This window comes from Felis catus, chromosome B2, assembly GCF_018350175.1.
Source record: "Felis catus isolate Fca126 chromosome B2, F.catus_Fca126_mat1.0, whole genome shotgun sequence".
Classification (NCBI taxonomy): Eukaryota; Metazoa; Chordata; class Mammalia; order Carnivora; family Felidae; genus Felis; species Felis catus.
The window spans coordinates 40,894,851-40,918,969 of NC_058372.1; the positions used below are offsets into that span (position 1 = coordinate 40,894,851).

Sequence of the window (24,119 nt, forward strand, 5' to 3'; positions counted from 1 at the left end):
CCGGAAGTCGTAGGAAGTGGGAAGTGTTTATTTACAGCCCAGCCAACGGCATTAGCGTAAAGGAAGGGGGCGGGATTTCGAAGATGACGCAGACTCTAGAGTGCTCGAAAGCAGTGAGAAGGAACCTTTGTGTGATTTTCGGCAAGGAATCTGTGTTAGCCAGACCTCAGCGGTTCACTGCAGCTAACTGGCAGGACTACCCGTGTTATAAACCTTCAGCTAGAAGACACATCTCTATGGTCAAGTACACATAGAGCGGTCCTTTCTTTCCCACGTGGTGGGGCTGCGCATGAGCAGTAGCCGGTAGCCACAGCACTGGAAACATGGCGGAGCAAGAGTGAGTGTTTGGGGTTTGAGTCTCTCCAGTGGGGTCTTGAGCATCCGGTGCCATCCACGGTGTTTATTCCTCAGTGGCGGAAAATAAGGATCCTTGTGGACTGAAGGAAGAGAATAGAAAAGACTCCAGATTACAGAGAGTGGGGTGAAGAGCAAGGAGCCGTAGGATTCGGCCTGCCGCTCAGGTGGAGGGAAGCCGCCGTCAAATTCGGGTTACTAACCTTGGGGGCAGGCTGGAGAGTGCTAGTCTTGGGTTCACCCAGCTTGACTTGAGTATTGCCCCTGCAGATAGGTCTGTACCCGCCCCAGCCCCACGGAGTTTTACTAGGAGCATGTAGCCGTTAGTGTCTTTAAAAGGCTGTGACAGTAAAAGCTTCATGGAGGCAGAGGAGGACTAGTGGCCAAGGGGTTCATGACTTCTTACCGCTTAGAAAAGAGTGAACGTTAAGGGGTCCGTTTTGAGGACTGGCGTCAGACACCACAGTTTTCAGAGAAGTCTGTCTTTCGGAATTTGAAGAGAGTAATGTTTCTCGAACCCCAAGAGATGGTTTAGAAGCTCATTGAAAATTTGTTCTTTAAACATTATCTCTGATTGCAATTTTCCGTATCAGGCAAAGAAAAAAGATTCCTTTGGTTCCAGAAAATCTCCTGAAAAAGAGGAAGGCGTATCAGGCTCTTAAAGCCACTCAAGCGAAGCAGGCACTTTTGGACAAGAAGGAGGTAATGATGGGGCACCAAGAGAAGGGAATTAGAATGTATTTGGTGAGTTATATCTAGCATGTGTTGAACTAGATTTGGTATGGACAGTCCCTTTCCCCGTCGATTCTATTACAGCAGGTATACAGTTCATGTCTTCATTTAACAAATATTTCTAATTTTCTGCGGGTAAAATGTTTGAGTAGTTTGTTAAGGAAAAGTGGAGGAGACGTTGTACTATTTGGGTTCACACCAAGTGATTTGAAAAACCAAACATTCTCTTTACTTGGAAGAAAACTTTTTTTTTTGTAATGTGCCAAACAATTTTTGCTACTTGCTCAACGTTTTGAGAAGATACTTATTTTGGAGTCTGGAAGATGAAACAAGCTCATGCTTATTCTGTACTTTATGATCCTTAACACAGTGTTAGGTTCCATAAATGTTGGTAACGTTGGCTAATAGCATGTAAACTAACTTGTTTATTTATCAGAGACTTTTTTTTTTTTTTGTAGTTTCTGAGTTTTCAAAACTCCTTGGGTATCTCGTTTTTGCCTTATCTAGAATAGAAGATGTTTGTTTGCTTCTTTTTGTGGAACATAGTGGGAAATACACTCTATGGATAGTGACCAATGAATTACTGTTGTGGAAGTAAAACTAGAGGCACAGAATGGTGATGGTGGTCTGCCTTTTCTGTAGCAGAAGAAAGGAAAAGAGGTCAAGTTTAAGCGACTGGAATGGTTCCTACACGATTCCTGGCGGCAGCAACGCGACAGGGTGCGCCTCAGACGACTAGAAGTGAAACCTCACGGTTTGGAAGTGCCGGATAAACATTCCTTGGCCTTTGTTGTACGCATCCAAAGGTGAGGAACTTCTCAGATTCCGTAGGCTGGGGCAAACTACTGGTTCAGCTTTAGGACCCGTTCTAGGGAGATGAGATTTATAATAGGCTTTAAGCCACTAAGACAAGTTGTGCTAGGAACTTGGGGTTTTTCTCTTTAAGGTTAAGGAGACTGATGTGAGCAAATACACATGAAAATATACCAAGTGCAATGAGGGTCAACTGCTGCAAAGGCAGTACTGGTTGTGGATCCTCTAAAGCAGGAACTTGAAGCTGAGACCTGCAGACGTGGGAGGAATTCACGAGTGTTGGGGAAGGCTTTCCAGGCATAGATGCAGAAAGTCCTGAACTGTGGGAATCAAGGCATCCTTCTAGGAACCTAACAAGGGTCAAGTGGATGGAGCGTATTCAGTGCTGGGGAGAGCTCATTAAGCTTTTTCCTCATTGAGGCGTACTTTACCCAGTCTGTCTGCATGTACAACTGCCTCTTCCTATTTCCCCTACCCAGTCATCCAAACCAGAAACCTGTGGGCTTTAACTATCTTTGAGCCCTCTTTATTAACCTCCCTACCATTTCCCATAATCTCTCCTGGACCATCGTACTAGCTAACTGGGTTTCCCTGCCTCTGGTGTCATGCTTTCAGATCCGTCTGATGTGCTCTCCTCAGTGGTTGTCAATCAGGAAGTTGATTGTGTCTCTTGTACCTAAAATCTTTTCGTGCTTTTACTGCCCGCAGAGTCCAGCTTCCTTTGCTTGACATGCACAGCCCTCCACACTCAACTCATACACACCCCACACGAAATCAGGCCCCATTCTGTTCCTATAGCATTGCCCCACATCATGTGAGAATGACCTGTTTACATAGCTGCCACCTTCTGACCTCACCTGTGAGGCACAGTCTGTGTCTTGCTCTCTGGATGCCCTGTAGTGGGAGTCATTTCATAGGTCCTTGTCGGACTGACAAAAACTGAATAGAACCTGACTTCCTCTGTCGTTCATTTCAGGATTAATGGGGTGAGTTCACTGGTGCAGAGGACCATTGCAAGGCTTCGCCTGAAGAAGATTTTCAGTGGTGTCTTTTTCAGAGTGACCCCCCAGACCATAAAAACGCTGCGTATAGTGGAACCGTATGTGGCCTGGGGGTGAGTAAGGTTTTTGTGTGTGTGGATTCATATTAGATTGTATGTGAGCCTGATGAGAACATTAGCATGCGAGTGTTACCTCCAGGGCTCGTGTTGCTGTGTTGAAGAAACATTTTGTGGTGACCACAGTTCCCAGAAATCAGCTGCCAGCCATAGAACTTTGGAACATGGGGCAGACAGAGCAGGAGGTGGTGCTGCTGCTGACGTGACAAGAAAAGTACCATGGCAGGGCTTGTTCGCTTGTAAGCTGAGGCTGAGTAAGATGCGTAGAAGAGGAGTTAATTCTTGGGAGTCTTGGGGCAGAGCTGGGGGCAGTGCTTGTGTAAGAGTAGTGTGTTCTTTCATGGGTGCCTGGCAGGCTCAGTCAGAAGAGCGTGTGACTCTTGATCTTGGGGTCATGAGTTCGAGTAGTCTTCTTTCAAACATTAAAACCCAGCAAGCGCTTGGATTTAACCATCTTGAGTAGAGGATTCTATAAGGCCAAAGTCCTGGATTGTAAGCCAGTGTTTGTTTTATTTTTGCCTCGGAAAGTAATTTTTTTTTTTTTCACAATGAACATTTCTATCCATAAATTGTAATTTTTAATTCCATAGGGCCACTCTGGTTTTTTCCTTGCTTGTGTACTTGCAGGCATCCCAGCTGCAGCGTGATTGCACTTCTTGGTGGGGAGAAGGGGTAGTAGGAGAATCCCTCCTCAGCCAGGCTGCAGGACTGAGTGACCAGTGTGTGCAGTGTGCCAGGGGCTGATAAGGCTGTACTTTATTCTGCCTCACATAGATTTCCAAATCTGAAGTCTGTCCGGGAACTTATCTTGAAACGTGGACAAGCCAAGGTCAAGAATAAAACCATCCCTTTGACAGACAACACAGTGATTGAGGAGCACCTGGGTGAGTGTTGCATCTTAGGGGTCAGTTGAGCAGAAAGCAAGGATCTCTGGTGGTCTTGATGTGGGATTTAGGTACTGTTTTTCTTGGAGTCCCAAGGACCTACCAGAGTGCCCAGCTGTGAGCATATAACAGCCTCATAGTATATACTGGGGAAATGTTGAATAAAGGAATCTGTATCCTTATGTTTCCCAGGGAAGTACGGTGTTATTTGCTTGGAAGACCTCATTCATGAAATTGCCTTTCCGGGGAAGAATTTCCAGGCCATTTGTGACTTCTTACGTCCTTTCCATCTCTCAGTGGCCCGTCATGCTACCAAGAATAGAGTGGGCTTTCTCAAGGAGGTGGGCTTACCAGGCTATCGAGGAGAACGCATCAATCAGCTCATTCGGCAGCTGAATTAAACCCAGGTGAGGCAGGGCTGAAAACTGGCCTTGGGCTGATGTGATGGTCCATCCTTTGCCACTTAAAAATTCTTTTTGCATTTACCAGTATCTGAGAGTAACTTTGGCGTTTGAGTGGTAGAGGGCAGAGAGAGACTGGTATCTACAAGTCTAACAGATGGAAATATGCTTGAAACAGTGAATGCCTGGTTAGGACATGGGGCATTCCCATGTGTATTCCAACAATCAGAGGCTAGAAAATGTTGAGTAACAAAAAAAATCTTCTGTATTGCTGTGGTCATTTACCTGGCAATGGGGAGAGAATATTAACTAATTTCAGAAAGGATTTGAAGATACAAACCATCTATTTTGTGGAAGGTATCTTAATTTTTTGAAATTGCTTAATCTTAGGTGCCAACTGTCATTAAATTTCTATTAATGAAGTTATGTTCTTCTTCCTCAGAATATCTGAAAGCACAGCACATTGGAGGTGTGTTTTGTCTTTTGGAATTGTTATCAGTATCTTCAAAGAAGATATTTTCTGCTATACCTTCAGAAACTAGAGTGGGGGGAGTCAAGGAAAAGATGATGACGTTCCTGGCAGGCACGTCTCATCACAGCCCAGTTCCAAGAAAAAATTCCAGTGTGTTTTCCACGTTGACTGGACTGTCACCCCTTAAGTCAGCAGAGGACTCATGCCATGGAAGAGAGAATCCTGCTACGTCACATCTTCCATTCTGGGGTTTGATGTTAGCAAACGAGTATCCAAGCATGAATACAAGACAGCAGTGGACCACACTCAGGGACATACTTGAACCTGGGGGTTCTTGGGGCTTTGTTTTGGAAGGAATTTAAAATATAGTTACAAAGAAGAGCACAAACGCGGTTCTCCGCTGTCTCTGCTGTGAGTCTGTTCTGACTTTTCAGTGACCGCTTTGTGAGCTCTCAGACTTGGCTGGCCTGAAGTGTATCTGGTGGCTTCCTTATCATAGCCTGCGGTCGATTTAGTCCTTTTCTCTAGCTCAGGATTTTAACCTTTTCTTGGGTCTATGAGAAGGGAAGGACCCTTTTCCCAGAAAAATACGTACACTCAAATTATTGCTTGGAAATTTTTGTGTTCATAGATTTCTCTTAGGAACCATGCACCTTATGTGAGGAAGTCCTGCACTATCTGGATTGACCACCTGGGCCCTGACCTTGTTAGTCTCCTCTGGTCCCATGTCCTGTGGAAGACCAAAGCTTACCAAGATAGCTTTTTCCCTTGGAGCCAATTGGGTATTTCCTATTAGGATCACAGTGGTGGATCCCGGAGCCCTCTGTACCATCTGCCTCAGGGAAATGCTCCCCATTTATTTCTGCTGGGCTTCAAGATGGGATTTTCTTGGTTTGGCATGGATGAAATTAGTACTATTAGGTCTTTTAGGCCCCAGGCAGCCTTTATTAAACCCTCTCCTTGCATAGTCTAGACTCCAAAAGTATTGCTCTCTACCCTGCTGGTAACCATGTATAGACCACCACTAGGGCTCCTGGGGACATAGACCTAGAAAGGGAATCTGATCCTGCTTGTGTTTTATTATCAGTGCCCCCCTCCTAGGTGGGCCTTCCTCTGTTCCTGTCACATCATTGCCTCAATTGCCATGTGAGAAGTTGGTGAGTGTGCCAGGCATAGGTTAAGACTTGAAAACGTTTAACCACTGTGTCCCCTGGTCCCTTATGATCAGCTTTGCTGCACTTTTGGCTCATGGGGCCCTCAAACATAGCTGTGAGGTTGAGTTAGAACAATGCTTAAAATGTGCCAGGTTATGAGGTAATTAATTAGGTTGGTTGGCTCAAGAGTTAACCTGCCAGGAATAGATGTTAGAGCTTACTCTTATATTTTAAAGCATTGTGAAATCAAATTACTTTAAGATGACGTATCAAAAGCCATGGGAAAAGAGCATTTGTGAATGTGGATGCCCAGGGTTTCTACTGCAGGTACGTTTTATAATAAATACAGGAAGGGGGCACCTGGGTGTCCTGATTTCTACTTAGGTCATGATTCCAGGGTCATGGGATTGAGCCCCACTTCAGGATCCACGCTGAGTGTGGAAACTGCTTAAGATTCTCCGTCTGCCCCTCTCCCATGCTCTCTACCCCACTCCCCTTTCTCTGGGAGGAAAAAAAAAGCTAAATACAAGAAAAACGTTCCCATTCTTGCCTGCAAAATGGAACTAATGTAGCATGTGTGCCTCACACAGTTGTTCAAAAGGTTAAGCAAAATAACCAGTAACTTGGAATTCTATGTATATTAAGTTATAAAAAATGTACTGCTGAGGTGCCTGGGTGGCTCAGTCCATTAACCATCCAACTTTGGCTCAGGTCACCATCTCACCCTTGGTGAGTTGGAGCCCTGCATCTGGGTCTGTGCTGACACCTCAAAGCCCGGAGCCTGCTTTGGATTCTGTGTCTCCCTCTCTGCCCCTCTCCCGCTCGCACGCTGTCTCTCTCAAAAATAAATGTTTACAAAAAAATTAATGTACTGCTGTATCGTGCACTATGATCTACCATTCCCTGAACAAGTTGTGGAACTATCATTTCTGGGAAAAATTAGTCGTATGATTTGTAGATAGCATATGCTGATTGTGAATTGTTCATGGCTGTCCACATACAAAACTATCAACATACACCACATATATGTTCTAGATGTAGGGAAAACAAAAACAGTTTCAGTAAGCAAGAGTAGGGGCAGTAAGCCACGTGGCACGCCTACTTAGAGGCTTCAGAAAGTAGTTGTAGGAGCTCTCCCTCTGTTCTAAGCTTCTATCGTGACCCAACTGGTTCCCAGAGCCAAAGGTTCTAGTTTTTTGTTGATTGGCTTTTCTTTTAACGCTTTAGGATTTTGTTGGTCTAATGTATCTTTGAAGTCATTCCAGGGCCAAGTTTAATCATTAAACCTTTTATTAGCTGCTGACCTGGAGAATGGCTAAGATCAACACCTCTTGAATCCCAAGTTCATTTGCCCAACTCACAAGAATTAGCTGAACCGGGAGATAAACACTGACGTTTTCCTACATTACTAACGAAATTTTTCTCAGTGGGTCAAACCCCGTTAGTGTGTCCTCAGTAGCATTTTAAAAATGAAGGCACATCTATGCATCGCAGAGAGTAAAAAGTAGGAGATCTGTTTCAATCATCTGTAAGGGCCGAAACCGGATTTTTAAAATGAGGATCTTGGTCCAGAAATACTCGGATACAAGGCAACTCCAATGACTCTCCCAGGAGGCTTAAGTTCAGCTGAGATAGGTCGGGGGCGAATGCATAAAAGATAACCGTGGCCAGCATCCAAGGTCCGAATTTATGCAGAACAGAGTCACGCTCTCCAGGTCTAAAAGGCAAAGAACTACGAGCCTCAGGAACCCACTACGTGCCGTCAGGAAGGCGCAGTCGTTGACTCCGCCGAGCCGGGCCCGTCCAGGCGTTCTTCTACCCGGACCCGAGGTCGACGGGATCTGGGTTCCCGGGGCTACGGCGGCGGCGCGGGGGCCTCGGCCGACGCCGAGGCCTCCCAGGGCTTGGGCCTCCGCGGGAGCCGGGGCGCCGTGGGTTCGCCGTGGGTCGCTGTGATGCAGCGCCTCTCCAGGCCCGGGAGCTCCCGGCCCTCCTGGACCAGCTGCAGGAGCTGCGCCAGGGTCACCGAGGCGGGGGCCGACTCCACGGGCTGCGGGCCCGGGTCAGGGCGGACCCGACCGCTGTGCTGCTCCATGCCGGGGCGCAAGCCTGACAGGCGTGCGGGCAAGCACTTCCGGGTGAGGTGGGTGCAACCACCGTCCGAAGAAATGTAGAGGAGCTCGCAGACCATACCAAGCCGGCCCAAAAAGGGGGGAGCACTTGAGAACTGCGACCTGCTCCGCGCAGAAACGCTTCGCGCGCGCGCGCGCGCGCGCACACACACACACACACACACACCCTTAGCCCACACCAGAGCCTGCAACGTGCAATGCTTTAGAAGGAACTTGAAGGCTTGCACAGAATGGGCCGTGCATGTAGACACGCTGATGCGGACAAAAAGACCCAATTTGGCACACATGCATAGGAAGGTGCACATACCTGTTTCCTTTTTTTCTTTTTCTTTTTCTTAAGTAATCTCTTGGGGCTCGAGATCAAATGTCACATGGTCCTCCGACTGAGCCCGCCGGACGCTGGAGTTCAAACTTATTTTCACACATGCGCAGAAATGCGCACCTACACCTGTAGAGACCTGTGGCAAGGGGGATCTTCTCCACACCGGACTCCGCAGCTCCAGACAGAAAATAGCTGTGGACAGATTTCCAGTGACCTCAGGAGAACTGGGAACAAGTGACAGCACTAGAAAGTCTTGACACTCTCTCCCCATTTCCTACCATCAAGACTCTATTCCTGGTGTTCCCAGAGGGGATGAGAAAAGATGAAGGCAGGTCAGGTGTGCTACAGTCCCTCTGGCTGCTCAGAAAGTTAGTACAAACAATTCTCAGGTTTGTAAGTTTATCGAAAGCTAGCCTGATCTGGCAAACACTGTCTTCATCATGTAATCAAAGTCTAACTACTAATAGAACAAGCTGGCTCCATGTATCTCCTGATGTGATGCACTGAGAAGGACACTATGGGTGTAGGAATAATACATCTCTTCTGTAGTATTCCTGCCCAAAAGGTTCACTCTGAATCTAATCTTGAAGAAATGAGCAAAGCAAAGTGAGAGACATTCTGCAAATGACTGCCTGTATGCTTTATAAATGGCAACATCATAAATGTCTCTGTGATGCCCACAAAGATGGTTATTAATATTCTAACTAGGTGGGTGGCTATGCTGACTCTCTTCTGTGGCCCCTCCAGGTCCTCTCTCCACCCTTGTCCACCCAGCTTCCAGCACACTGACATCTACAGACATTGCAATAGGCTTTGGGGTTTGGCCAGTGCGGGGGGGGGGGGGGGGGGGGGGAGTGAGCAGGAGAAGAAAGAAGGAGAAGGAGGCCAGGGTATTTATTCCTCGGTTTCTCTCCCTCCAGGATTCCCACTGGCTGCAGGGTCCTGGTTTCTGGTTTTAGGGCCCTGCCATTGCTCTCCTCACCTCTTCAGGCCTGTTACCAGTTCCAGGCACTGCATTATCACTTGGGATTTCCCTTCACCCTTCCACCCTCTATAAATAGTCCCTTTATTAAATTCTCCTCAAATTATCCAATACATGTGTGTCCTCTGTTTCCTGTCCACACTCACCAATAAAGGAATTGGCTCCAGGAACAGCCTCAGATAGAATACTGAGATTGGACTGATCATAAATTCAGAGCACAGGGGAAGCCTCTTTGCAGCGGGGGAAGAACACCCAGATGATTCACTGCATGCACAGGTGTCACCATTACTCAAATTATCCTTGGGCAGGGGTGGGGGGTGGCAGGGGTGAAGTGGATAATAGTGCATTGTTGAGGGAGGGAGATGGCAGAACAAATAGCTGTGGCTCTTCTTCACTATGGTGTGGCCTCGTGTGGCTTCTCATGGCCACAGGGAGAAAACTGGAAATTATCAATGTCTGACAGGAAATGCGAGTGTGGAATCAGGACACCTTGATGGCACCTTGGAGGGGTCCCTCATCCCCTATAGGCAAAGAGAGCCCACATGGCTGAGGATGGGCACCGGGATGTCTTTGTAGGGGTTGCCAAGTTGTGGTGCTAAGTGCTCAGCCCTCTAGGGCAGCATAAGAATATGCTAACATAAGGGCACCGAGGGACTCTGAGATGAAATGGGGACATTTGGGCAGACATTGGCTTCCGTCTCCCCAGACATCAGCTTCAGGACTCTCCCCACCTCCAGTCTTCCCTGGCCCTTGTCAAATCAGATCCCAGAACAGCCTGGGCAGAGAAGCACAAGGCCCACGCTGAGAGGAGGACGCCCAGACAGAAGGAATTACAGATCTTGCTAAACTGTCTTGGCAGGAGCCACAGCAATATGTGTGGGAATGGGTTCTAAGGGAAATAGACCCAGGAGGGTGGAATGTCAGGTTCAGTTTGCCCAAACTCAAGTCCATGGATGCTCATCCAGGATTTGGGATTTAATGTGTTGGCTCAAGCACCTGGGAGAGGCATAAATAGTCTATGAGGTTGGTTAATTAAAGCCTGGATTTAATGGTAGCCTATAGTTAGTAAACTTGAAATGCCAGAATTTCCCTGGCATAATGTAAAGGAAAGAATCCAAAATCTCAGAGAGGTGGGCATGCCAGATTGGATTTATTATGTGCAACCTGGTTAGCCACCCCTCAAGACATATTTTAAGGGGGTCTGGAAAACACCTCTTTGCCAAAGCATTAAGAAATTCATTGGTGAGGGGTGCCTGGCTGGCTCAGTCAATAGAGCATGCAACTCTTGATGTCGGAGTCAAGAATTTGAGCACTGTGTTGGGCACAAAGTTTACTCGGAAAAAAGAAAGAAGAAAGAAAGAAAGAAAGAAAGAAAGAAAGAGAAAGAAGAAAGAAGGAAGGAAAGGAAGGAAGGAAAGGAAAGGAAAGGAAAGGAAAGGAAAGGAAAGGAAAGGAAAGGAAAGGAAAGGAAAGGAAGAGGGAGATAAATGCATTGGTGAGAGTCACCCACATCCTTGACTTGCTCTAATGGCTGTCCTCTGTAGGCTGGAGATGCTAGTGGGGGATGCTGGATGAATCAGTAGAACTGGATTCCGTGATCTCAGTGGAAACAATGGTATCCTGGTAGCGTAAAGGCCAGGTGGCAATGTTTAACAGCCAAAGGAAAGGTAGCCATAATACCCCACATTAAGACATGGGAAAGAATGGTCATCCCGTTGGACACAATGACAGTCCTGTGGACCCTCTTTCCCCAGGCACTTTAGGCCTTGTTCAGTGGACTCATGGTGGCAGGGATGGAAGCTATGCTTTGGTTCAGTAATAGTCTTCCCTTCTCTGAGGCTAATCTGGCTGTGACCAGTGCTGAATGCCCATCCTACTTACAGCCCCATGCTGAGTCCCTGACTGGGTACCATTCTCACCTGTTTATAGGCTGATTTGACTGGGCCCTCCTAGCATGGAAGGACTCCATGTGCTTTATCCTCATGAGAACAGACACATATTCCAGGTATGAATTCACCTCCTCTGCCTACAGTCTTCTGTCGGCACCACTATTCTGTCAGCATCAGGTATTCTGATGGACAGAATACCTTACCCATCACCATGGCATTCCACACAAAATCGCCTCCAACCAGGGCTCACATTTCATTGCCAAGGAAATGTATAAATGAGCTCACTCCCAAGGAATTCACTGATCTTACCGTGTGCCCCATGACCTCAAAGCAGCAGGCAAGAGAGAATGGTGGATTGGCCTGCTGAAGCCTCATTTGGAGCATAGCTGAGAAACCACACTTTGCAAGGTACAGGGGCTATCCTACCCGATGCAGTGTTTCCTTAAACCATAACCATACATGGTCATATATAACCAAGAGGTAGGGGTAGTCAGAGCCTCCTCACTATTACACCTAAAGTCTATAACCTACCAGGAGAATTTTTGCTTCCCATTCCAATAATGGAATGGACTCAGAGGGCGTGGTGATCCTAGAACCCCAGAGAGAAACACTTCCCACCATATGATAATCATAGAACTGATGACTTGAAAGCTGAGATGGCCCTGGCCATTTTGGTTTCTCCTGCTACTGATCCAATAGGCAGAGAAAGGCGCCTCTGTAATGTCTCGGTTGGTGAAGCCCAATTACTAGAGAAAATTAGGTTGCTACTGCATAATAGAGATGGGGCTAGATCTGGAGCCCAGGGGAGTCACTGAGGTGTCTCTTAATAATCCTCCCGGGGCGCCTGGGTGGCTTAGTCTGTTGAGCGCCTGACTTCGGCTCAGGTCATGATCTCACGGTCTGTGAGTTCGAGCCCTGCATCGGGCTTTGTGCTGACAGCTCAGAGCCTGGAGCCTGCTTCGGATTCCGTGTCTCCCTCTCCCTCTGCCCCTAACGCACTTGCATTCTGTCTCTCTCTCTCAAAAATAAATAAACATTAAAAAAAAATTTTTTTTTAAATCCTCCCAACCAGTGGTCCCGAAAACTTCAGCAACCCAACAAAGTCAAGACCACCAAGGACTCAGACCCTATAGGAGTAAAGGTTTGAGTCACCCACCAGGTAAGGAACCTGGTGCTGACAAAAAGGATAAGAAGAATGTGTCATTGGAGTGAAAGCAGGCAGGTGTGATTTCAACTTAGGCCTTGTACCCCCCAATTTCCCCTGCTAACTTATGTAAAGAACACTGGAGGTAGCTAACATCTTCAAAATACCCATCTGTGTTCCTGCTAGGACCCTGGGATATAAAGTACATATTTTAGTTAGAATTGTCTGGGCAGCGAGCAGCAGAAAAACCAAAATAACAATAGTTTACACATGATAAACGTTTCTAAGTTCTTTCTCCTATAAATTAAACTTGGTGTCAAGCAAGCCAAAGCTGGTGTGGTGGCTCCACGAACGTCAGATCGTGCTACCTGTGCATCTTTTAATCCTCTTTAAATTAACACCATAGGGGTGCCTGGGTGGCTCAGTCCGTTAAGCGGCCAACTTCAGCTCAGGGTCATGATCTCACGGTCCGTGAGTTTGAGCCCCGCATCTGGCTCTGTGCTGACAGCTCGGGGCCTGGAGCCTGCTTCGGATTCTATGTCTCCCTCTCTCTCTGGCCCTTCCTCTCTCTCTCTCTCTCTCTCTCAAAAATAAATAAACATTAAAAAATTTTTTTTAATTTTTTTTTTCAACGTTTATTTATTTTTGGGACAGAGAGAGACAGAGCATGAACGGGGGAGGGGCAGAGAGAGAGGGAGACACAGAATCGGAAACAGGCTCCAGGCTCCGAGCCGTCAGCCCAGAGCCTGACGCGGGGCTCGAACTCAGGGACCGCGAGATCGTGACCTGGCTGAAGTCGGACGCTTAACCGACTGCGCCACCCAGGCGCCCCAAAAAAATTTTTTAATTAACATAATAACTGAAACATTTCCCCGTGTCATTACAATCTCTTCGGAAAGAATCAAGACTTAGCTCAAGTATCTTCTAAATCATTCTTCCTAAGGCTCACATCAGCTCCAGAAAGGATGATCTCCCTCTCCCGGGACCCCACACACACACGCACACACACCAGTCGTGACATCTGTTACACTCCAAGTCCCTTGTCTGTTTATGAGCCTGTCTCCTTCCTTGACTGGTGGGAGTAGCTCTTTTTGTCTCATCCCCAGCCCCAATTCCTGGCATCAAACAGACACCAAGAAGTGGTTTGCAATACGAGGATATTCTGAGGCCTGCATAGTATTTCATCCTAGAGAGCCACTCTGGTTTATTTAGCTCCTTCCTTGTTATTGAACTTTCAGGTGATTTTTATTTTGTATTATACCTATCACTGTAGGACTTTTTATTTGATCAATGAAATAGGTGCCCCTGTCAGTATTAACTGGAAGACACTTCTACTTGCTACTTCAGCACACACACATCCTGATCTGGCCCTCTGACTGCAGCCTTCTAATTGGATATGTCAGATTTACAATCGGTTACCGCTTGGTGAATAGCGGCGGTCTTTGTCTAATAAGCACTGCTGCTTTTCCTTCATTTTCTTTTTCATAGCCTATGTGGCTCATCCCAGTTTAGAAGGGCCCTTGGTTTTCTATGTGTGTATATGAAAAAAAGGGGAGAGAGGGAGAGATCATCTGCTGTGCCAGGCACTCAGATGGGTACTCCTATCGGACAACCTTGTATGAAGAGCCCTGAAGAGACTCCTGTGAACGCATCCCTAGAGTGCAATCCCAGCTCCACCACTTGCTGCTAGGGGATCCTCGGAACTTCGTTTTTCAGAGTCACAGTTTCCCCAGCTGGAAACAGGGATGAGAACACCTGATGAGGTGATTGTGGGGATTTAAGGAGAGGTCTGTGAATAGGACCTGGCTCTTAGTAGGCAGGTCAGCAAATGGCCAAGTTTAATCCCATGTGAGGAGCTCAGAGAAGGATTTCTCTCAGAGGAGCTCTAAGATCCAACACCAGCATGTCAGGACATCCTCACAGCCCTGGGCAAGGGCGTCTTTAGGACCCGCAAGACTGTGCCCGCAGAGGGAGATTCTTGGCGCTTCTGGAAGGAGGATACCTACCTATGTGACAGCGGGCAAGGAAAGCTTGCAGTGCTTTGGGGATGAGACCTGTAGCCCGGAGCTGGGAGTGGACCGGTGGGAGGGTAGCTGAGCAGCAGGAGATGGTTCCAGCCGGCAGCCGGCAAGGGAGGCGGCTGGCACAAGGGGTCTTCTGCCTCCCCGTTCCTGGGAAGGTCTTAAAACCCTAAAGAGGCCAGAGGGCTCCTTCCCCATCTGTAATGTGGTAACGGAGCCCGGGCCAGCACCTCCCCAGGCTGGAAGGCAGGAGAGTCGTTAGGGACACCTGCCTCCTCCCCGCCCTCGCCCCCTCCCCCTCCCAGCGGGAGCCCGCGCAGACCGTGGGCACCTGGGCGCGGGCTGCGCCTGGGAACAATTGGCGCCCCTGGCCTCCAGGCCTCCCTGAAGGAAGAGGGCGGGACGTCGGAGGGTGCAATAGACAGGACTATTAAAGCAACCATCCCGACGGAAATGGGGTGAGGCTGGAACCAGAATAAAGAATCCTGAGAACCAAGAAGAAATAAACCCTCCAACATAAAAGATATTAACATAGAGAATGTCTCGCAAGTAATAGGGATAATCGATATCCTGGGATAACCGACTAGCGCTGGGGGGGGGGGGGGCATGAAATTTAGATGCATGTCTTCTATCATACACCGAAATTAATTCCTGATAGAGTTAAATGGTGATGGGGGATTGGGGATTAAACTACACACGCACAAAAAGACAGTAGAAGGGAGAATGTATCCGTTCTGTAGAAGGGCGAGGACTTTCTAGGCTTAAAAGGGATGAGGAAGGCGCCTGGGTGGCTGAGTGGGTTGGGTTGAGCGGGGAACCCTTGATTTGCGTTCAGGTCATGATCTCATGGTTTGTGGGATACAGCCCCATGTCCACACCGCAGTGATAGCGGGGAGCCTTCTTGGGATTCTCTCTCTGTCTCTCTCTGTCTCTCTCTCTCTCTCTCTGTTCCTCCCCTGCTAGTAAATAAACATTAAAAAAAAAAAAAAAAACAACCGTGAGATAAATCCCATTAGGAAAGACAGATGTGTTGGGGGCGTCTGGATGGCTCAGCCAGTTAAGCCTCTGACTTCCGCTCAGGTCATTATCTCACAGTTCATGAGATCCAGCCTCGAGTTGGGTTCCTGTGTGGACCTTGCTTGGATTCTCTCCCTCCGGCACTCTGCCCCTCCCCCATCTCTCTGCCCCTTCTCCCCCGTCTCTCTTGCGCGTGCATGCTCTCCCTCAAAAATAAATAAAAAATAAAACTTAAAAAAAAAAAAAAGCTGCTGTATAATATTCACTAATACAGGTACACCAAACATTAATTCATTTGGCCCTTCCCCTAGCGTTGAACAATTACGTTTCCAATTTCTCTTGCTTTTTACATATACTACTACTTCAAAGAAAATTTTTGTGCATAAATCTTTGTCTTATAATGACTGACTCATTATCTCATTAGGGTATATACCTAGATGTGAAGTTTCAGGGTCAAAATGACAGCTATAGCTAAAATTTAGTAGAGTCACTGAAAATGGCATTTATGAAGAGGGTTTTTTGTTTTGTTTTGTTTTGTTTTGTTTTTTAAGATTTCATTTTAAATAATCTCTACAACCAACCTGGGCTTGAATTTACAGCCCGGAGATCAAGGAGATGAAGAGTCACTGCTCTACTGACTGGGCCAGTCAGGTGCCCCAAAAGAGTTTCTTCTTCTTTTTTAATGTTTGTTTATTGTTGAGAGAGAGACAGAGCACAAGTTGGGGAGGGGCAGAGAGAGACAGAGACAGAATCTGAAGCAGGCTCCAGGCTCTGAGCTGTCAGCACAGAGACTGACATGGGACCAGAACCCATGGACCCTGAGGTCATGATCTGAGCAGAAGTTGGACGCTTAACAGACTGAGCCACCCAGGTGCCCCTAAAGAGTTTATACTTTTTTTTTTTAATTTTTTTTCAACGTTTATTTATTTTTGGAACAGAGAGAGACAGAGCATGAACGGGGGAGGGGCAGAGAGAGAGGGAGACACAGAATCGGAAACAGGCTCCAGGCTCTGAGCCATCAGCCCAGAGCCTGACGCGGGGCTCGAACTCACGGACCGCGAGATCATGACCTGGCTGAAGTCGGACGCTTAACCGACTGCGCCACCCAGGCGCCCTAAGAGTTTATTCTTAAAACAGATTTGATGAGTGGTGCCTGGGTGGCTCAGTCGGTTGGACAGCCGACTATGGCTCAGGTCATGATCTCACGGTCTGTGAGTTTGAGCCCTGCGTCGGCCTGTGTGCTGACAGCTTGGACCCTGAGGCCTGCTTGGGGTTCTGGGTCTTCCTCTGTCTCTGTACCTCCCCCACTTGCACTCTCTCTGTCTCTCTCTCTCTCTCAAACATTAAAAAAAAATTTTTTTTTAAGGTAGTCGATGTAACAGGCAGGGAATATTCATGAAATCTCTGAAATTTCCCCTCAATATCACTGTGAATCTGAAACTGTTCTAAAAACTAAATTCTATTTTTAAACGTGGCGGGGGCGGGATGTTGTAACAACACTGAAATAAGTGTATTGGGCTTTTTGGCTACAGTAAGGTCAGCCATCAGGAAATCGTCCAAGCCCCGGCTCTGCCACCTGCCAGCTGTGTGACCTTGAGCAGGTCACTCAACCTCTCTGAGCCTCAGCTGCCTCACCTGTGAAATGGAACTTAGAGCGGTTGACTGGACAGAATGAAGTGTTGAATGCAAGGCCTTGAATACTGCCTGGTGCTCTGTATCCTGTAGATGGCAGGGCCAGTGAGTGGGAAAAGACTTTGCAGACCGTGAGATGCTCTTCAGATGGGAGGGAGTAGGCTGTGGGAGAGGCACCTTGAGTTCCTGGCGCCTGAGAGGGGATTGGGTTTGGGGGCCAGGGTGGCGGTGGGAGGGGCCCTCACTGGGGAAACGGCTCCGTGGTGGAGCAGCTGAGGTGCAGCTGGGCCTGTGGCCTGGGAGGCAGTCTTGCGGGCACCTCCTCCCGCAGCCCACAGTCTGCAGCTGAGTCCTGCCTCTTCTCAGGTGGGCCATGGCCAGGACTTGGCTGCTGCTTCTCCTGGCCCTCGGGTGTCCAGCCCTGCCCATAGGTGAGCCCCCTCCCTGCATCCCTCTCTGGGCCCCATTCGTTTGCCCAAGCCCACTCCCTAGCTCCTGACCTCCTTGGGTGTGGGTGGGATGTGGGGAGGCAGGACAGACCTATGTGGGGTCCCTGGGAAGGGTCTCACCATAAGCCCACCACTCCCTTCCCCACAGTATTCACCTTCCAGCTACCTCACTCTGGGGCTCCAACTCCTGTTCCCTGGAGTCCACAGTGTTGGTAGTAGGGCAGTCACTTCTTGGAGGTAGATAATAAGAACAAGCTGGATGGGCATCCAGGGAGGGTGGGGATGGGGTAGCCAGGGCTGGGACATGGGCAGCATTGTGAGATCCCCTCCTGTCCTTCCTGTCCTGGACTCCTCCCCTCAACAGTACCCTATTCCAAAAGGACTCAGAATGCCTCAGGTTCATCCCTGCTCCCCCTTCTTCGTGAGTTCTCAGGAGAGATCCCAAGACCCCAGTGACTTCCCAAGGGTATTACCCTCAGTTCCTCGAAGATCAAGAATGGAGCCAAAGGACTTGTGTTTAGAGGAGAGAATTCTGGGGCGCCTGGGAGGCTCATTTGGTTAAGTGTCCAACTCTTGATTTTGGCTCAGATCATGATCTCACGGTTCATGCATTGGAGACCCGAGTCAGGCTCCGTGTTGGCAGTGCAGAGCCTGCTTGGGATTCTCTCTCTCCCTCTCTCTCTGCCCCTCCTCTCTAAACAAACAAACAAACAAACAAACTTAGGGGATAGAATCCCATCTAGAAGTATGTGCATGTTTACATGTTATGTGGTGGGGAAAGGCCTTGATCTCTGAGTCAGGGCATCTTCTTTTTAAAATTTTTTAAAAAGTTTTATTTATTTTGAGAGAGAGCATGCGCTAGCAGGCAGGGGAGGGGCAGAGAGAGGAAGACAGAGACAATCCCAAACAGGCTCCACAACATCAGCAAGGAGCCTGATGCTGGGCTCGATCTCAGGAACCGTGAGATTATGACCTGAGCTGAAATCAAGGGTCAGACACTTACCCAACCAAGCCACCCAGGCGCCCCCGCATCTTCTTGATCTAAAGCTGGCTTCTAGTATTTTCATAAGCTGTCTCTTGCTAGGGAGATTAGCCATATCCATGTGAAGCAGGGAGAGCCCATGGCAAAAGGTCTGGGAAGGAAGCAGCCAGGCTGAGGAGGAGCAATCCCGGGCAGCTTCATGGAGGAGGCACATGCTAAACTCAACCTGGGGAGTGTCTCTATCTGTACAACTGGACAGGCTCAGGAGCTCACTTTCAGCTTTTCTGTTCCTTTTGTTTGCCATGCCTTATTAATATTAGTATTGATAAAATAATACTAATACTTTTCTGCCAAGGTGTTTGACATTCATGACCTTTATTCTTCACAACAATTTTACTGGGCTGGTGTTTTTAAGTTTATTATATTGGTGCAGCATTCAAAACTCAGTAAATTAAGTGGACCAGCCAAGAGTCAAACCAACTCTGTCTGAGGCCATGTCCCAGGCTTGATCCACTGTGCCATGTAGCAAAATCTTAGTCACCCTTCCAAGTGGGGCGGGTCTATGGGAGCAGGAGTCAAAGAGACCTGAGTTCCAATCCTGAGTAGGCTACTTACCTTCCACATGCTTCCAGATCAGTTCTTTGACCTTTAAGAAACCTTCCCTGAGCACCCCCCCACTCTGACCTCCCCACAAGATTCTCTGGTGTCTTTTCCTGTGCCCTGGGGAATTTCTTTAGCTTGGCTGCATTTAACTCATGGGGTAAATTTGTGGGTTTTAACGTTTGAGATTTTATTTATATGAAAAGATATCCAACTATTCAAGAATAACATTTTGGTCATTATATATATTGTCACCTTCACTGAAAAATATAAGATTGTAGAAAATCAAGACTATCCCAGAAAATATAGGACAGATGTTTGCAGTACCCATGTGACTTTTTTTTTTTTTTGAGAGAAAAAAAAAACTTGCACGAGCAAGTGGGGGAGGGGCAGAGGGGAAGATTGAGAGAGAGAGAGAGAGAGAGAGAGAGAGAGAGAAGAGAGAGAGAATCTTAAGCAGACTCCATAGTCTGTGTGGAGTCCGACTCGGGGCTCAATCCTACGACCTTGGGATCATGACCTGAGCCAAAATCAAGAGTTGGATGCTTAAACCAACTGAGCCACCCAGGCACCCCTATTTTTGATTTTTTAACTGTGAAATAATACAGACACTTGAAATAGGTGAAGTGTATAATACATAAATTATGTCTGACCAAGCTCTTTAAAAAATATTATAGGGGCACCTGGCTGGCTGGGTTGGTAGAGCATGCGACTCTTGGTCTCAGGGTTGTGAGTTTGAGTCCCACCCCACATTGTATGTAGAGATTACTTAAAAATAAAATCTTTCTAAAAAATACAACAGACTGGAGCGCCAGGGTGGCTCAGTCAGTTAAGTGTCCAACTTCAGCTTAAGGTCATGGTCTCACGGTTTGTGAGTTCGAGCCCCGCATCGGGCTCTGTGCTGACAGCTCAGAGCCTGGAGCCTGCTTAGGATTCTGTGTCTCCCTCTCTCTCCACCCTTCCCCTGCTCATGCTGCCTGTCTGTCTCTCTCTCTCAAAAATAAATAAACATTAAAAAATATTTTTAATACTACAGACCTACAGAAAAGAACAGAGAATAGGGCAATAAACACCTCTGCATATTCCACTGAGATTAACAAATAGTTAAAATTTTGCCATATTTGAATCAGATAAAAGAAACAAAAAGTTACAGATACATTCGGAGCCCTCTTTGATCTCATTCCAGATCTTATTTCCTTCCCTTCCTCCCCAGCGGTAACCACTCTCCTGAGGCTGGCACAACAAGGTATTATAAGAATGTGTTTATGCACCTGCTCTCTTTCCCATAGGAAAGGTTCCTTGAGGGCAGGGACAATGTCTTCACCAGTGTTTTATCTCCAGTTCCTGGCACAGAGTATGCCAGATATTGGGTGAGGGATATGATGGATATGATGGGTGAGGGAAGGATGGATACATGGATGCACGGATGCATGGACAGGTCTACAGATGGACGGTAGAAGAGGTATAGGAAAGACGGATGATGGGGAAAACATGGATGAATCGATGGGTAGATGCAAGAAGAGAGGGATGGATGAGTGGGTGGAAAGATAGATGGATGGTGGAAGCAAACCCAGATGGAAGGACAGAAGTCTATTATGAGGTGCTGGCCTGGGAGGGCACAGACAGATCAAGCCCCCCACAGGTGCATGCTCTCTTACAGGTGTGGGCGGCACACCCTTCCCCTCTCTGGCCCCACCAATCACGCTGCTGGTGGATGGGAAGCAGCAGACGCTGGTGGTCTGCCTGGTCCTCGATGTTGCACCCCCTGGCCTTGAGAGCCCCATCTGGTTCTCAGCTGGCAATGGCAGCTCGCTGGACGCCTTCACCTACGGCCCTTCCCCAGAGGCTGACGGCACCTGGACCAGCTTGGCCCAGCTCTCCCTGCCCTCTGAGGAGCTGGCAGCCTGGGAAAACTTGGTTTGCCACACTGGGCCCGGGGCCAGCGACCACAGCCAGAGCACACGGCCCCTCCAGCTGTCAGGTAGGGACGGCGTCTGGGCCCCTGTGGATGCTCCCTGCCCCTCCCCTACACACCCTGGAAACAGGATATGGTGGGAGACAGGGCAGGCTCCGGGCCATGGGGGCATGGAGGGTGTCCACATGCCAACCATCTGAATGAGGTGACGATGGGTAGGATCAGAGCAGGGTGACCTCAGGGCCCTGAGTCCTGGATTTGCAACTCCTTCAAATATCCAGGCTTCAGGTATCTCCTTCAAATCCAGGCTCTGATGCATGACTTCCAAGAGGTAATACCTCCTCCCTCCTATTACCTAGGGTTAATATCTGTATCGCCCTATATATGACACCCTACCTATAAGGACCAAGCAATAATTAAATAACAAAATGTTTTCATCTACTTATTGTTTACCCTGCAACAGGCACTGTTACAAACACTTTACATTCATAAACTAGGCCACATTATTTTCCCAATCTTACAGGCACAGAGAAGTTAAGTGACATGTCCAAAGCCAGCTATTATTTTTACTAGGTGACTTACTTCCTCTTTTTGGATTATGGCAGTTTTGTCACCTTCCAAACGGGAATGTGGACTAAAGGTCCCGCCTTTCAAAGAAGGGTGCTAAGAAAACCCATTTCTTGGGGCGCCTGGGTGGCGCAGTCGGTTAAGCGTCCGACTTCAGCCAGGTCACGATCTCGCGGTCCGTGAGTTCGAGCCCCGCGTCAGGCTCTGGGCTGATGGCTCGGAGCCTGGAGCCTGTTTCCGATTCTGTGTCTCCCTCTCTCTCTTCCCCTCCCCCGTTCATGCTCTGTCTCTCTCTGTCCCAAAAATAAATAAAAAACGTTGAAAAAAAAATTTAAAAAGAAAACCCATTTCTTGTCTGAAAGTGCTGAGGCACCTCAGCCTCCCCTGGGCACAGAACAGTCGACCGTGGGGAGTGAGAGAGATCTGGGCCCCTGAGAGGAGTTGTAGCAAATGGGCCCCAGGTTCCTACTGCTGGTTCATTTGTCCAACATGCCGTGAATGGCTGCCCTGTGCCAGGCTGGGAGCATAGTGCTTGGGTGGAGGGCAGAGCCCATCCCCAAAGACTCATTCTCTTCTCCTTGACTGGCAGGAGAGACTTCCTCAGCCAGAACCTGCCTCTGGGAGCCTCTCAGGGGTGAGTACTGGGGATCTTGGGCTCTGTTAGGGTCTGGCCTGATGGTTCCACTCTGCCGGGGCGGGGGGTTGGTGGTGTTCCCTGAAGAGGCTGCCTTGCTGGGCTGGGGCACTGGCAAGCCTGGGCTTGAGTCTACCTGTGGGTAAATGGGAGTGGGTCCTCTGACCCCAGAGTACTCCCTGGACACCAGTTGGAAGGTGTAGGTGAGAGTTAACGGGAGGCTCCTTAAAGCTCTCCTTGGGCAGCCCAGATGGATGGTGTCAGCGTCAGAGCCTTGGGAGACTGGGTGATAGACAGTCACACCACCCAACAGGCAGAGAGAGTCATGAGTCAGGTTCTACTTCCTCACCACATAGAGCATTTGGAACTGGTTATTTGCCTCTGCATCAGATGCTAATTTCTGCCTGGCCTACATCCCCCTGGTTTGGGGGGAATAAGATAAAACGAAGGCTGGGAAGGTGTGCGTTATCATTACCAGTTAGAGCTCAGGTCAGACACCAGGGAGGACTTGCCCTGGCTTTGGGGAACGGCGGGGAGGAGGAACGGCAAGGGCAGAGGACAAGGCCCCTCTTCCCCAGAGAACGCCCTCCTGCGGGTGGGGCTGACGCTGGCCTCCAGGTCCCTAACAGCTTTTCTCTCTCCCGCAGGGACGCGGGGCCAGGCGCTGCGGCTGGGGGCGCTGCGACTGCTGCTTTTCAAGCTGCTGCTGTTTGACGTGCTCCTGACCTGCAGCCGCCTCCGTGCCCTGCCCTCCACGCTGGGGGACTCCGGGCTCCCCGCGCCCCCCAGGGCCCCCCTGGAGCCCCGCCGTCTCCCGCAGCCTCCGCCCGCAGCAGAGCCTTCAGCTCCAGCCACCTGGACTCGCCGCAGTGCTGGGGGGACGGCAGGCCCGGGGCTCACCCTCTCGCTGCAGCCCCGCCTTCTCGGCTGGGAGTCCAGGAGCCCGGTGTGGGAGGAGGGGACGCTCCCTACCCACCGAGCCTGGGCCTGGTGCTCGTGAGTCACCCTGAATTCCTGCCTCAAGCCTTGCAATCTTTGTGTGTGACCTGCCTCCTATTGCAGATGGAAATTTCCGGCGCTGGGGTTTGTCTCCCGCCTCGGATTGAGGGCCTTCTGAGGGAGAAGGCTGTATCTCTCCCATCAGACCGGGAGCCGCTTGAGGGCGGGGATCCACAGGTACAGGGACCCTTGAGGTGCAGAGAACTGAGAACAATTAAAGGGGAACTTAAATGACACAAACAAATGAAACATATTTTAATTCACGTCTGCCCTGGGAGGAGGGGGTTTGGCAGATTTTTAAGAAGCAGAAATCTGGGAGGGCTCCCTTGAGGAAGAGGGCTTCCTGAGGGTGAGACTCTGGGAACTGTAGAGTGATGCCAGGGTTTGGGGAAGATGCTCTCCTACCTCTGTCTCCTTCTCCGCAGGCAGGCATGGGGTGAGGCTCCCTCTCTGTCTCCCCATCCTGACCCAGCCTTTGCAAGAGGTCAGGACCAGGAGCCCAGGAAGCCAGGAAGGTGGGGTGCTGGGCCTGATGTGAAGTTTTGTACAGACTTGACAGAAATGAACAAGGCCAGGATCCCAGGGTAACAGGATCATACAGAATGCCAAGAGCATGGATATTAATTACAAACTCACACCTTATTAATCAGTTAAGGGTCATTATTCATTTAACAAATATTCATTGAGCATCAACCCTGAGCCAGGCACTAAAGAGTCTTTTTGTTTCCTAAAGAGCATTCTTACACTGATAGTATATGAGGCCCCCACAGTAGAGTGTCTGGCCTCTGTTTCTCCAGCACTGGCAGGAAATCCAGTCTTTCCAGGGGTTCCTCTCCAGTAATCACCCGCAGGAATCTCTTGGGTGCTTTCATGTGAATCCAGGTGTCCCCTAGGCAGCACAGGACAG

The 24,119-nt window shown here is 48.8% G+C and overlaps 3 protein-coding genes across 6 annotated transcripts; 2 read left to right on the plus strand and 1 right to left on the minus strand.

Annotated features, from left to right (window-relative positions):
- Positions 1–132: 132 nt before the first annotated feature.
- Positions 133–5,161, plus strand: RPL7L1 (ribosomal protein L7 like 1). Of its 3 annotated transcripts, none has more exons than XM_019830598.3 (7): positions 133–337; positions 948–1,056; positions 1,729–1,892; positions 2,876–3,013; positions 3,791–3,900; positions 4,198–4,307; positions 4,744–5,161. In XM_019830598.3, exons 1-6 carry the CDS (start codon positions 324–326, stop codon positions 4,299–4,301), a joined length of 639 nt encoding a protein of 212 aa, XP_019686157.1. In that variant the 5' UTR covers positions 133–323; the 3' UTR covers positions 4,302–4,307; positions 4,744–5,161. The 3 variants fall into 3 exon arrangements, with proteins under 3 accessions (XP_019686157.1, XP_006931780.1, XP_003986195.1); XM_006931718.5 differs by having other exon boundaries at positions 137–337; positions 1,732–1,892; positions 4,093–4,307; XM_003986146.6 differs by having other exon boundaries at positions 145–337; positions 4,093–4,307.
- Positions 5,162–7,199: 2,038 nt separating this feature from the next.
- CB2H6orf226 (chromosome B2 C6orf226 homolog) lies at positions 7,200–8,118 on the minus strand. Its single transcript, XM_006931761.3, has one exon. It carries the CDS (start codon positions 8,116–8,118, stop codon positions 7,783–7,785), a length of 336 nt encoding a protein of 111 aa, XP_006931823.3. The 3' UTR covers positions 7,200–7,782.
- Positions 8,119–17,365: 9,247 nt separating this feature from the next.
- PTCRA (pre T cell antigen receptor alpha) lies at positions 17,366–23,448 on the plus strand. 2 transcript variants are annotated; one of them, XM_019830599.3, is made up of 5 exons: positions 17,366–17,497; positions 20,284–20,343; positions 20,758–21,078; positions 22,169–22,213; positions 22,861–23,448. In XM_019830599.3, the coding sequence occupies exons 1-5, from the start codon at positions 17,440–17,442 to the stop codon at positions 23,211–23,213; spliced, it is 837 nt and encodes a 278-aa protein (XP_019686158.2). In that variant the 5' UTR covers positions 17,366–17,439; the 3' UTR covers positions 23,214–23,448. The 2 variants fall into 2 exon arrangements, with proteins under 2 accessions (XP_019686158.2, XP_019686159.2); XM_019830600.3 differs by lacking the exon at positions 20,284–20,343 and having other exon boundaries at positions 17,405–17,497.
- The last annotated feature ends 671 nt before the right edge of the window (positions 23,449–24,119 follow it).